Source organism: Theobroma cacao, chromosome 5, assembly GCF_053813885.1.
Source record: "Theobroma cacao isolate CCN51 chromosome 5, ASM5381388v1, whole genome shotgun sequence".
Lineage (NCBI taxonomy): Eukaryota > Viridiplantae > Streptophyta > Magnoliopsida > Malvales > Malvaceae > Theobroma > Theobroma cacao.
In genome coordinates this window covers 5,411,539-5,425,652 of record NC_142643.1, presented here as the reverse complement: position 1 = coordinate 5,425,652, position 14,114 = coordinate 5,411,539, and the positions used below count along the sequence as shown (strand labels likewise).

Below are 14,114 nucleotides of genomic sequence, written 5' to 3'. Positions count from 1 at the left end.
ACTTCAATTTTTCTCCAAAAAATACACAAGAAGTCTATTCTTTTATTATCTTCATAAAGCTGTGAGCTTCATTTGCGATTTGCAATAAGCATTCACTAATTAGGTACTATTGTTCTAATCTTTACAGATTTTTTTACTTTAATTTATATTTATATTATATTGTTATATTTTTTTTATTTTATGTGATAGTTGATTTATTTGAATTAAAAATTTTGATTGTTGATTTTATATTAGTCATTTAAAAAATATAAGATAATTATAATAGTTAAATATTTTTAGAATAATGTTAATAATTTCAGTAATTGTTGCTTCAGAAGTTTTTCAAAACTAAAATTAATAAAATCTTATTTAAGATCAACAATGTCTCAAGAAAGATTAAATTGATTGACTATATTATCAATTGAAAAAGAAATATTAGAAGAACTTGATTATAAAAGTTTAATTAAAAATTTTACATCTCAAAAAACTAGAAGAATAAAATTTTAATAATTTTTTTTAATTTCAATAAAAAAAATCTCATTTAAATATTTCACTTTAAGCCTTTGAACTTATTGGACCGCCCCTGCCTGGATCTCTAGACTTTCTGCAATTCTCAAAGACAAATACGTTTCTTAATCAAACTCTACGAATAGTAATATAAAAGTAATATCATATTTATTAAGAATTATTTGATTGTAACTATAAATTTTACTTGTGAATTTAATCTCGTTATATATATATATATATATATATATATATATATATATAATGTATGGTTTGTAAATTGTTTAAATAAGCATTTGATGTGGCCAGCTAGAAAATGTGAACGCAGGTAGGTGAAGACAAGCGAGAAAAATAACAAAAAGACAAATTGAAGTTGAATAGTAGCAGCTGAGGCTTGATCTAATGTTTTTATTTTTTTTTTTTTTTCTTTCAGGAGGAGCGGAAGGGGTTTCAAAACTAAGGGATACATGCATCTAATTTTAAGGTCAGATAAAATCTTTAATCCTCTTAAAAATTAAGGAATAAAATTTAATGTTCATTTTCCTTTTTCTTTTTTTTTTAATGTAATATAGAAATTAAGGCTTGATCTATGGTTTTGCTTTTGAACAAGATGGTTTAAACCTCCAAAGCGAATTCAGCCTTTAAACCCAGTAATGCTGGGCTTGAAGATCCAACCACCTCATAAAATACAAATGCAACTGGGGAAGAAAACACTTTACCCCTATTCAGACACTATTATTCTATGTAATATTAGTAGGATTTTTAAATTCTGCAAGTGAAATTAAAAGTATATCATACATTTTTTAACTTACTATATTAACTTATTAATTTTTTTTAAATATAGTTTATTAAAATATATAATAATTCTTTAATTTTATTAGTGGAGTTTAAAAATTGTGTCACTGATATATGAGCAGATTTTCCTTTCTTAAGTGGCGCATTTACTGGGGAAGGAAGGCAACAAAGCTGCTGACTTGGTAACTAGAATAAATGAAAAAAATCAATCTTATTTTGTTTCTTTAACTACTGCTTCTACTCAGCTCTATGAATTCTCGTATGAGTATGTGCTAGTGGTGGCTAAACCTAGCTCTTTGGACTTTATTTCTGCTTGATGCATTCATTCCAGCTCCATTTAAATCCAAAATAAATACCCATAAAATAGGGAAAAATGGGTTGCATACATATGATCCCATCAAATATTTGGTTTGTATGATATTTCATGCACATTTTAGGTAAACTTTGGTATAAAAAAAGTCTATTGATTGACATTGAAGATTAAAAATTTAATATCAGATGAGCATCCTTTTTACATTAATATGTAAAAATGAAAGGAAGAAAAAGGAAATAATGAGGCCTTGTCAGGGCGCACCATTAACATTAAAAGGATTAAGTTGGAGGTCGGCAAGAGACAGGAATGTAACATGAGGATATGGTTGGTGTCTTTGACATCTTTTCATCACTGTGTAAAAGTGTGGCATATATTGCAACCATGATAAATTGATAACCCAACTCTCTCTATATATATTTATAAAAGCCAGATGCATTGAACCTCGTGTGAAGTATGTCTAAACAAGTTTTCAAATTCTAATTTTCAAATGATAAAATTAAATTTCAAAATTTTAATTCAAATTTACTTATCAATACATTGAGAGGATTAGCCTAATATAGTTATTATCTCTTTGTAAAATGGATAACAAAACTCAAATTCGAATTTCCCTTTTTCTTTTTTTTTTATTTTGGGTACAATGTTTTATCTTGCAAAAGCTGAAAGTATATCTCTAATGCTATAGGCACGTGACCCTATAAAGGAGATTAGGGAACAAACAAAACCAACACTCTATATTCAAGTATTTCTAATCTAAAAGTTTCAAATAGGGGGCAAGTAACGTCCTTTTCATGAGTAAATATCAAATAAGCTTGGGTTATTTTATCAATCATGCATGAATTTCAATGCAAAATTTTGGTCTTGCTGAAAGATAGACAGGCACTCATAATTTTAAAAATCTTAAAGTCATATAGGATAACTTGATTATTTAGACCTACAACGCGATAATAAAGCTTTTTAATTAAATTCTTCTATAATTTATTTTTGTATTGAATGCATAGATTTTTTTATTCTAAATTCAAAGGTAATAATTGTATTTAATGTTGAAATTTTTCCAAGAAAGTAGTATATTTCCAAGCGTTTCTTTCTAGGCAAGTCATTAAAAAATACAATATGTTATTTTTTTTGTTGAGAAGCAAGGGATCATTCATTTCCAAACAAGGAGAAAGAGCATCCCCTTTTACTTTACATTGAGGAAGCAGTCACAAAAGCTATAGGTTCATATACCCCGTTTAAGTGGTATATTTCTCAATAACTTTTAGACTTATCGAGAGGAACCTGTTTGCAGGCAAAAACAAACGCAAAACAAAACTCCCTCTATCAGAAAAAACAAAAGCAAAAACAGAGTCCCTGCACTTGACTACAAACACAGGGAAATACAATATGTTATTGACTATCCACTTAAATTCTTTTGTTTAATTAAAGTAAATGCTTAATTATTTCCAAAAAAAAGTAAACGCTTAATTAATCCTTAGAGGATTGTGACAAATTGATGAGATTAGGATCAAGAAAAGTGACAATGACAATATTAATGGTGGGGTTGCATTTGCGAGATTATCAACAGATCGTGATGATGGATTTGTGCAACAATTATTAGAAAAGTAAAGCAAGACAAAGTTGTTTCCTATTCTTCTTCTTTTTTTCTATCTTTTTTTTTATTTTAATTTAATACATTTGAAGTAATTGAGAATATCGAATTTTAGTAAAAGAAACATTATGTAAGTTAAATCTACTATATAAAAGAAACATTTTTTAAGCTTCAATCATAAGGTGCATATATGTTAAGTCAAGAGATACAAATTTTTGTGTAACTAAGTCAAGAGATAATCTATATTTTATAACATGATAACGCAAGTAACAACTAGTGTTACAATGACAAATTCTGTATTAATCATTGCTTTATAGTAATATTTTTCTTAGTAAATCACATGCACCATGCATCATCAATATTGAAGAAACAATATTAAGTACATATTTAACACAGAGAATTATTTCCAAAATGAAAATTAAACAAAAAAAAAACGTTGAAATTGGGTTTGGTTTGGTAAGAAAATTAAAAATGAAAAAAAAAAAAAAGGTTGCCATACATGCTACTCTAAACCAAAGCAGTTGACCTTTTTCATGGCACGAAGGTGAGTGGTGTGCCAAAAGTGTACAAAAGAACAATCATGATTCACACGAGAGAGAGGGACGGTGGGCAACTGCACACGAAATCTTTTTGGAGGAACTAAACTGTTTGACTTTGACTTCTATAAAGAGGTGACAGAAAAAGTAAACAAAACAGACAAATCCACCCCTTGTTTCTAGCCCCGGAAGGAGGCTTTTCTTCTTTTTTTTCTCTTTATATAAATCAAGTAACTTCCTTCTCTTTAGAAATTACAAGTAGGGTTTAAAGTTTAAATCTTCTGAAATTTATGATTCAAATGGCTTTAGCCGCACTCAAAACACAGCTCAAGAATTTTGTTCAATCTATGTTTGATGAGGTATCATGTTCCCCTTCATTTTTCTTGTCATAAAGCATCTTCATGTAAAATTGTAGACTTTATGTAAGGATTAGGATTTCAAGTATTAAGTTTATGTAATTGTGTTGTTTTCCAGGGAGTGCTGGACAGCCAGTTCAGTCAAATTCAAGCTTTGCAGGATTCAAGTAATCCAAACTTTGTCGACGAAGTGATTACTTTGTTTTGCACTGATGCAGAAAGGATCATAACAGAATTGAACAAATATCTGTAATCTCAAACCTCAGATGCTACCGTATGCTGTTACCATTAGCCTTCTTAAGTATACTTTCTGAGTCAATTTTGTATCCTAAACAATGTTATATTTGCAGGGGTTATCAAAGTGTTGATTTTAGCAAGTTGGATACTTATGTTCATCAACTTAAAGGAAGTAGCTCAAGGTAATATAGCTGTATCATTTGCTTCTTGGGAATGTCTTTGTTCTTTTAAGTACCCTATCTGTAATTTGCATACAATACGATGAAGGAAACTTGTTTTTGTTGTCCATTTCAATGGTGTCAGATAAGAAATCCTTTCCTTTCAAACTTAGAAAACACCAGTCTGACAGTTTAATAGTATATCCCATGATCAAATCCTGATGTCTATATATTAATTCAATTTCCCTTGATGCTCATTATCCTCATCAGGAAACAATTGTAAGCGTTTGAAAATTTTTTGTATGGTTTAAATTATGAGATTTTCTGCTATTAAGCTATATTGTGGAGTAATCTCTGTGTTTCAAATGAAAATAGCAACATTTTTTTCTGGTGTTCTGTTTTCTGCTAATCTCATAGTTTATGGTAGTTCTTAGTCATTTGGAATGATCCTTGGGACTTTGCCTTTTTAACTTTTCTCTTCTGTGTTTGGTCTCCCAGCATTGGTGCACATCGCTTGAAACTTGCTTGTGTTAACCTTCGTCAAGCTTCTGATGACCGGAGCAAGGAAGGGTGAGAGAACAAGCTTCCTCTTTTCCGATTCGTTCTTCAATATTATACAAGTACTGCGTGTTTTTATGCTATTGTTGGCCCCATGAATAACAAACAACTTCCTCAAACCTTCACCCCAATCAGCCAGAGAAAATCATCTATAATACCAAAAGAAGGAATTCTGGAGGTAGATGTCTGTCATTTAACCCCGCTTATCAGACTTACGGCTTCAAGGCATATAGTTCCACTTGTGCAATACTTTTGACTGTTACTACTTTTCTGTATGGTTTTCCATCACAAGGAGGCAAAAGCATCTAAAGTGATCCTCTTGTTAAGTTAAAAAGTCACCTATTTATATGTGAATATATATTATATATACTATCCATGCTCCTCCGTATATTACAAGCCAAGCGGATGGTTGTTTTCTCGGTTGTGCGATTACAATGTTAGAAACACAGTCTCTCCTTAACTGGCATTTCAGATTGTTTGATGCTCTATTCTCTAGATTTTGGCAGTAGCTGCTATGGTCTTTAAGCGTTTTTATCCGTTCTCTGTTGACCCTTTTATCAGGGTATATCATTCAGATCATATCCTTAAAGATCTGAGAAGCCGTGGGTTCAATTTGTTATTATTAGCCCCAATTTGATAAATTTGTTGTCCGCGACTGTGCAGGTGCGTGCGAGCTTTAAATTCAATCACACGCGAATACTGCCTTTTGCGCAGTAAATTTCAAACCCTGATTCAGGTAACGCATGATCTTATAGTGTTTGTTATTAGAATGATTGGCTTGAAACTCTCTGATATCATGGTTAAAACTCTGTAAATGATGCAACGGTCGAATCCCCTGCTTTGAATTATTGGTTTTTTGACACTTTAAAAATGGTTTCTTACTGTGGTGCATTTGCTTGTTCCAATAATTCCCCATTTCCGGTGTTGCAGCTAGAGAGGAGTATCATTGCCCTTGAGACCAACCGGCAATGAGTAGATAGCGCTACAATGCAGTGCTCGGTCAACCTAAATTTTTGAGGAACACTTCCCATTTTATCTTGAATAGGTCAACATTGTTTTTCCATTTTGATTAACTAAATGTATGGCTCTTGGATATTGAGTTGACCTTCTTTTATAATAAGTGACCAAGGAATCAGTTAGTGCTTTATATTGCTTTTAGACTTTACGTTACAAGTATGAATAATCATGTTTGCACCAACATAGACAATAAAATATGCTCTTTTTGCTTCTTCTTTTTTTTTGTTCCTTTTGTTGGATTATAGACTTTTGTCAAATGGCCATAGGGTTTTGTTTGACAGGATAATTTGTTGCATTATGTATTGTTTTTTTCATAACATTTATAAATATAATATGCAATAAAAGTTATGAATCAAATCAATAATTCAATTCGAAATAAAAATTAAAAATTAAAAAGTGACAGTCGTCACTTTACCATCACTTTCAATATGTTCTTAAAACGTCACAAAAATTTTCTTTTATGGAAAAAGAAGGGATTCAAACTACAATTTTTAAGTTAAAATATTCATAAGCATTATTTTTAAAAGCTAAAGTTTTAGATTAGAGACGGACTTGAAAATGTGATCCCATGGCCAACATGACTGTAAGAGCTTTAATTGTGGGAACTGGTTGTTTCAAAGCAACAGAGGAACAGGCAGGATATTTTGCTGATGTTGATGCTACAAATGTCACCTCCTGTACCATAACTATACTAGCTCCCCAATCAAGAAATGTGATTGGAGCTCTGCAACTTTTTTGTGCAGTATCAATTGATAAAGGCGGTCCATGGTAGAATCATTCCTAGGAATGCCATTGAAATCTTTTGAGCTCTGAGATATTAGAAAAGGCATGACGGATATTTGTTGATTCCTAAGTAGAGATGAATACTACATGTTATTTCTCATAAAAGAAAGTTGCAGCGACAGCTAACTGAAGCAACTAAAGTAGAAAAAAATAATGCATCTCCTGCTGCATTCTCATGAAAGAAATGATTTTGAAGTAAACTTCTACAAGACCTTTAGCATACATAACGTAGACCGGCAAAGCACTCATCCCCAAAAAATCCCAGTCGGCAGCCCATTTTCCAGGCTAACAAGTAACAACTTCCTAGACATGGCTGTGCTTGATGCTTCAAGGCTTCCACGCTTATGTTTTTCTCTCCCTGATCTGCTCTCTCCAGTGTTGGACTTGGATACAATCATACAGTATGTCTTTTTCTTTTGTAGGATCAGTATATGTCCTTTCATAATCTTGAAACTTGGATTGGTCAAGACATGGACCAAGTCAGAATATTTGAAGATGACGAGGGGAAAACACGTAAGAAAAGTGGGAAACCTTCTCCAGACTGGTGACTGGTGAGAAACCAATTTCCAGTAACTGGCTTTAGCCAGTTCAGGAACTAGCCGGACTAGCAGGTAATTTTCTTGATTAATTTAAAATAGTTGATGCATCCGGTAATACATGAAAACATCCATCAAAGCCTCTCAGCATAATGCATAATCTGAAATTTTGCGTAATGGAATAAACAGCTAATGGATACTTATGAATCGCATTAGAGGCAACTACGATAATGCTATATAGCCATTCCAAAAAGGCTGAAGTGACATAAAAGCGTATCAGATCTTTACTTTCACTAATGCATCCATTATACTAGAAGCAGAAAACCTAAAGATAAACTCATGGTATATTAAAAAAAAAAAAACTCATCGTATATTACACTCAGGTGGCAGAAGTGCCATCAGCATTATGGTCATACGATATCGGCTGAGCTGTAGTTGGTGCAAGACCACCAGGACGCCTGTATGCTGAAGGTGTAGTAGGGGTACGCGGCATTCTTGGAGACAGGATTGGGGAACGGGTGTGAGGAGTTCTCGGGGACAGGTTGACAAACTCTAATGCTTGTTGTCTCAGTTCTACAGGGTAGTCGGCAACACACCCAATCCTAGGCCCAGCCCCAGTTGACCATTTGAGTGACAGTTGATGTCCTAATTGGTATGATTTCGCGGCCTTCTTGGAGTTGATCCTTTGCAATATAGCTTTTTCAGGCACCTCAGCTTTTGGGCTCTGAAGACCACCAGATAAAGTCCTTTTATAATTATTTCTGGTTTCTGTTTGATTTGTTTCAGATGATTCAGACAACAAATTCTTCTCTTCATTGTCAATTCCACGTTCAGTAGGCACTGAGCTTGTTGAAACTAGAACTGTAGTCCCACCACTGCTGGGTTTGCCCTCATCATAGGCGTCAGAATCATCAGCTGCCCGGCATATCTGGAAACAAGATACAAATGTCAGTCATCATATCTGTTATTGGAATGACTGAATAAAATGGCATGATCCATTTGACTGAAAAAGGAACCAAAGGTTCAAGGATAACAACCAGCAAGTATAAGAAATAGCTAAGCAGATAAGTACATATAATCTCTTGCAATTTCTGTCAGAGTTCTCAACAACTGCCATTTTGGGGAATGATAACATTTGTGTAGATATCAAGATTTCTCTTGATGCAACATTGAAACATCAAATGTTCTGTTTAACAATTACTAAAGAGAACATGGATAAATTGAAAGGTTACCTCAACTTCACTAAGGTTCACTCCATTCTCCTTCAGAAAGGAGAGAAAACTCTTAAGACTATCTTCTGTTGGCCGGTAATGTCCACTGTACGCAGAGATGGACTGAAAAATCAAGAAAATCAGGAGTTAATATATCAGAACTTTAATAAGATTGTCAAACAATAGAAGGAAGAAGGCATTGGCCTCTTAGCTGCAATGATGAATTACTTATGTAAATTTGATGGAAGTATCCAGTCATTCAAATGCAACCAACAATAAGGGCAGTAGGCAACATTCCTGGTACACTACAAAATCCTTAATCATCATGAACCTATACCTTCAGAAATCCATGCTCTGCCACCAGCCTACCAGCTGCTAATGTCGCTCCTCCAGCCAAAAAGCTAGAATGATGAAACATTCCTTTCTTCTTCTGCAAGGTACAAAAGACATTTTAGGTTTTTAGATATGTTATGAAGAAACAATCTTTCACAGAAACAGTCTTTCACAGTCAGATGCTTACCGCTCCAGCATACAGTTTCTTGGAGGTGCTCATAACAAATATCCATTTCCCCTCTTTCAATCCTTTGGATGTATCAAGGACATTTCTAGTTTGTTTGTGGATAATCTTCCCTTCAACAACAATGAACTCATAATTCTCCCTCTCTTGCTGTTTCCCAACAGACGCATGCACGCACCAAAGAAAACACATCAGGATTTTTGCAACAACTATAATTGACAATTTCTTACACGATACTATAAATTTATATCTAGATTGAATCTAACATATTAAAGCACGTACAGGTCCAAGGTACTTAATACATTGTTGTCGAAGCTTTGATCTCGGGCATTCTTTGAGATCAATCTCTTTGCCATCCCCTATATCCAACCTGTAGGTAGCACGAATGAAAACCTCTTGAGCAATCAACTTCTTTAAACACCTACTAGCGTAAGCAACCCTTTCTTCCTAGGGAAATTTCAAGTTAATAGCAATTGAATTCACAGCGTAACAATAACAGCAACGTGATTGGCATTACCAGTAGAAAAATGGTTGACCAGCGTCGTCTTTAGACCACTCATCATAGTAAATATGCAAGTTATGCCCATAGCGATGACGTGGATCAATCTACAGTTCAAAAAAATGTTAAGAGTCGATCAAAAAAATCTAAAATTTGAAATGAACTTATTTTTTTATCAAAGCGAAAGACTAAGGAGATCAAATTACAGCTTCAATCCAATGTTGAAAAGCCAATTTTTGTGCTTTGGCGTCTTTGGACAATCCCTTCCCGACCTGACAAAATTCCAAATATTACTATTTATGCGAAAAAGAACAATAATTTGTAAAATGAAAAATAAGGAACAAAAGACAAGAAAAATCAAGAATCGCCGTCAAACGCAGCTTTTCATATAAAAATATTTTTAATAGAAAAGATGAAGCAAAAGGGAAAAAGAATACCTTAGAAGCATTTAAGCCAACACGATTCCACCTTGAAACAGCAGTTTCTGGTTTCAAATAATTAAAAAACGAAATTGTGCTGTGATTAAGCCTTGCATAATCTAAAACCAGCCACCTGAAAAAAAAAATATTTATAACCCAACGATATAAAATGCAAAATATAAAAATATAAAAAAAAAAAGAGACAAAGACAAAGATTTTATGTACTCACCAGAGTTCTTCTGCGACAACAGCGGAGTCTGCTAACCTACGCCGTGTCCGATAACTCCTGTACACCTTCTGAACCTTAACTGCCGCGTTCGAATGAGAAGAAGCGCCACTAGACGCGAGATTCGAACCCGAAAAATCTCGACCGTCGATCAACGACTCCATCGGCATTTCCAAGCCACCACCATTATTCCCCGACGGGGTATCTGATTCGCTTGCTTCTTTCGGACTATCCATAGAGAAAAAATCCAACGGTTCGGATCCAACACGAAAGCCGCTGTTCTGAAGGTCGGAGGAGGAAATGTTATAGAACGGAGACTTTGACTGGAGATCGAAATTTGAAACAGCTGTTTTAGTTTCAATTACTTCCATTGTTTTTTTTTTTTTCTACTAGACTTAGTCAAAACAGTTCACACCAAACAAAGCCTTAGAATTTTTAAGGGAGACAAAAAAACAAAGGAAAAGAAAAAACTTCTGGTTGCTGGTTTTGAGAGAAGGACAGAGCAGCAAAGAACATAAATAGAGGAGCTGGAGGTTTGGAATTCCCCCGGGAAACCCACCAGTCAATTTTTAGTATTCCACTCGGTTCCAGTGAAATGAGTGCCTCACGCGCTAAGGTCGAGAGTGAGTTTTTTCTTAAGTCGTTTGTTGTAGTGAGAGAAACTAGAGACAAGAAACTAGGAAAAGGGTAGCAAAATTTTAAAGGAGAATTTAGAGGCATGGGATTGTGTGTGGATCACGTGGTTAAACTTGTTTTTGCATTTATTTTTGGTTTTGGGAGAAAGGAGAAAGCTAATGGGAAATGACTCAAATCTTGAAGGCTCTTTCGGTTATTTCCTGGAAAGATGAAGAAGAAAAGAGCGAAGAATATGCCAAAAGAGATCATAAAAACAAAGAACTGGGAGATTTTGATTATGTCCAGATTGTTTATCACTTTCTTCTTGAATGTTTCTTTTTTTCATCGGAAGGGAATCATTGCATAATTGACTCTCTTTTTTTCTATCATAACTGATTTTAGAAACCATCTTGCTAAATATGATAAAATTCAGATAAGTTTTGTTCATAAATAAGCTAATATGGCTGCAATGGGTGGCTACCTAAATCACTAAAGGGATATGCCCTATGAACTAGATCTCTTTGGTTCATACTGCATTTCTAAAAAGGAAGTAGGAAGGCATAAAGGGAATCATTGTTTTTTCTTCTCTCAATTTATCTCTGTGTTTTTTTTTTTTTTTTTGTATTTTGACTTAACTCCTTGTACATTTATGAATTTTTGTTTTGTAATATATATATATTTTTTTTCTGGGCAAAACAAATTCATTGCATAATTGGAATCTTGAAACTTGAAAATATTTTAAATTCTACTATTAAGGTTTGGCAGCAGTGATTTATTTTAAAATTTATAGTTTTTTGGTATTTAAATTATCATGTTTGGTAAAATTTTGGTAATGGGGTGATTTAAAATTATTTAAAGTGATTAGATGATTAATTTGAAAGGTGATGGATGAAAAACTTTTTCATGGTGATAAAAGTGATATAGTTATTTGCATTATTCAAAATAAAATTCTTAATTTTACAAAATTCAAAAAGTATATTACATGTTTTTCTTTTATTTTTTATGTTATATACTGTTTTAATTTTCTCAACAAATTCATTATTACTATAATAGATTTAATTTCACTTGCTCATTCATTCAAAGACTTTATGGAATTAATATTTTAGAAGTATAATTTACTTATTGATAAATATTATAATTTTCCTATTTGTTGATTAAATCATTTAATTGTTCCTTCTTTCCAAGACATAAAATATTAATATTTTTCTAATTGTTATCTCTATACAATGTTCAAATTATTGTTAATTTTAACTATTATGAATATTTTGGTATTTTAAATGAATATCATGTTTTGAGTTTTACGGAACAGCAAACACAGGGATATATTATTTCCATTGGTTAATAATTGTTAACCAAACATTATTTTCACTGCAATGATAAGATCACCTTGAGGATTTGATTAATTATTGTAAATGATACCAAACTCTACTTATGTGTTTCCCTTTGTCACTTTATAAATTTATTAAGGTTATAAAATTTTTGGTTATGGCATTTTTTTAAAAAAAAAATTCCTATATTTGATGCATTATTTATATAATTTAATGAATATTCAGTTTTTTGAAAAAAATAATTTAAAACTTTTATCTCAACATCATTTAACCCTTGTCAGTGGTCACTTAAATTAAACACATAAAATTCAATGTTTCGATTTTAAGCCTTCTCGATCATACATATAGATAGAAAGTAACGCAGCTTAACTAATATTCTATTTTTTTTCCTATTAATCCATAAAAATCACATCCGCAGCCCACACGAAAAACTGCCCTTCAATACCTTTTGTATGGTTTAATTTGCTAGAATATGTACCACTCAGGTGCCAATAAAGTCAATACTTGGTAGCGAGAAGTATGGACTGCAAATGAGCCTAGGACCTACATACAGGATCTGCATTTATTTTCTCTAATGTCTCCGTTTTTTCCCACCGTGAAATTATAGTTCAGTGACTTATAAGTATGGGATAAATCCCACATTGAACACATTTTGACATGACATCCCTTAAATTTTTTACTAAGAAATGAAAACTTTGATTGTAGTCTCTGTCTCCTGTAACGTTTTATTCTCAACTAACAAGCGCAATTTTTTTTTTGTTAACTTGTTAATATATATATACACACACAAACACACATACCAACAAATAAATAAAGAAAAAATTTAACTTTATTATATTGAAATTAATCATAACCATGAATCAATTTACAAATTTTCTTCACGAAATGTATGATTCTGTTTATCTTAGTTCATTAATTTGTAATACAAGCAATCAAATTAACAAATGCTTACTCCCAAGCAAATCACGACTATAACTAATTTAATTCTTACACATTTCACGATGATAAAATAATTTTGTGACATGATTTTAATGTTTATCATATGAAAAAGTAGGTCAAAGAAATTGAATTCCATTGTTTTCCAGTGTTGAATATTATGTTTACCACATGCATTAAATTTGTCATAATACAGCTGACGACACACGATATTTGGAAAACTGGACTTGAATTATATACTCGTTGTGGCTCCAACCTTTCCTATAAAAGGCCGAAACACCGACCCTAATAAAAATGAAAATATTTAGCTAAAAATAAATAAATTTGTTTGACTTTTACGTATTACTACATACGTAATGTGTGGTTTTTTTTATTTTTTGGGGTTTAAATAAAATATCTAAATTGCACGAATTGCTTAAATTAAACAATCGTGAAGCACGTATTTTTGTTTGGGCAGGGTTTTCTAAAGGATGATTACACATCTACATTTTGTTCAATTCAAGTAAACTATATTTAGCGTTTGTTGTTTTATCACGCGCATACAATGCACTCAAATTCAACTTATCCTATCATGACAAACAGAATTGTTTGACTAACATTTTTGTATACATATATTACACATATGAAATTCTTCCTTATTATTTTTAGTATGAATCTAAAAGCATGTATCATCATTTATAAATGTATATTTGCTGAATAAAAAGATTTTCTAGTTCAATATTGATGAAAATTTTGACTTTAAACGATTACTACACTTATAATTATTCATTTTAAATAGCTTTTTGAAAAATGCTTTCAACTTTTTAATTAAGGCATCAAAATTTGTTAGTGTGATATAATTAATTTGTTTAAGAGGAAACCATACGTAAGAACGAAAAAATAAATATTAGAAAATTAAAAAAATTTGAGACTGATATGTATGTATATGTGTTTACATCTACATAATAATTCTTCAAAAATAATTATAAAACTATATGTAAATATTATTTACCTATATTGTTTTAAT

General features: G+C 32.1%; 2 protein-coding genes across 2 annotated transcripts; one reads left to right on the top strand and one right to left on the bottom strand.

Moving 5' to 3' along the window:
- Positions 1–3,894: 3,894 nt before the first annotated feature.
- Positions 3,895–6,168, top strand: LOC18598194 (histidine-containing phosphotransfer protein 1-like). Its single transcript, XM_007027612.3, has 6 exons — positions 3,895–4,071; positions 4,187–4,317; positions 4,419–4,487; positions 4,962–5,033; positions 5,685–5,757; positions 5,952–6,168. The coding sequence occupies exons 1-6, from the start codon at positions 4,003–4,005 to the stop codon at positions 5,991–5,993; spliced, it is 456 nt and encodes a 151-aa protein (XP_007027674.1). The 5' UTR covers positions 3,895–4,002; the 3' UTR covers positions 5,994–6,168.
- A 1,401-nt stretch (positions 6,169–7,569) lies between these two features.
- LOC18598193 (IQ calmodulin-binding motif family protein) lies at positions 7,570–10,770 on the bottom strand. The gene is made up of 9 exons (XM_007027611.3): positions 10,233–10,770; positions 10,022–10,136; positions 9,791–9,856; positions 9,603–9,691; positions 9,368–9,455; positions 9,089–9,235; positions 8,906–8,998; positions 8,590–8,691; positions 7,570–8,285 (listed from the first exon to the last, which is right to left on the bottom strand). Exons 1-9 carry the CDS (start codon positions 10,598–10,600, stop codon positions 7,737–7,739), a joined length of 1,617 nt encoding a protein of 538 aa, XP_007027673.3. The 5' UTR covers positions 10,601–10,770; the 3' UTR covers positions 7,570–7,736.
- Between the last annotated feature and the right edge of the window lie 3,344 nt (positions 10,771–14,114).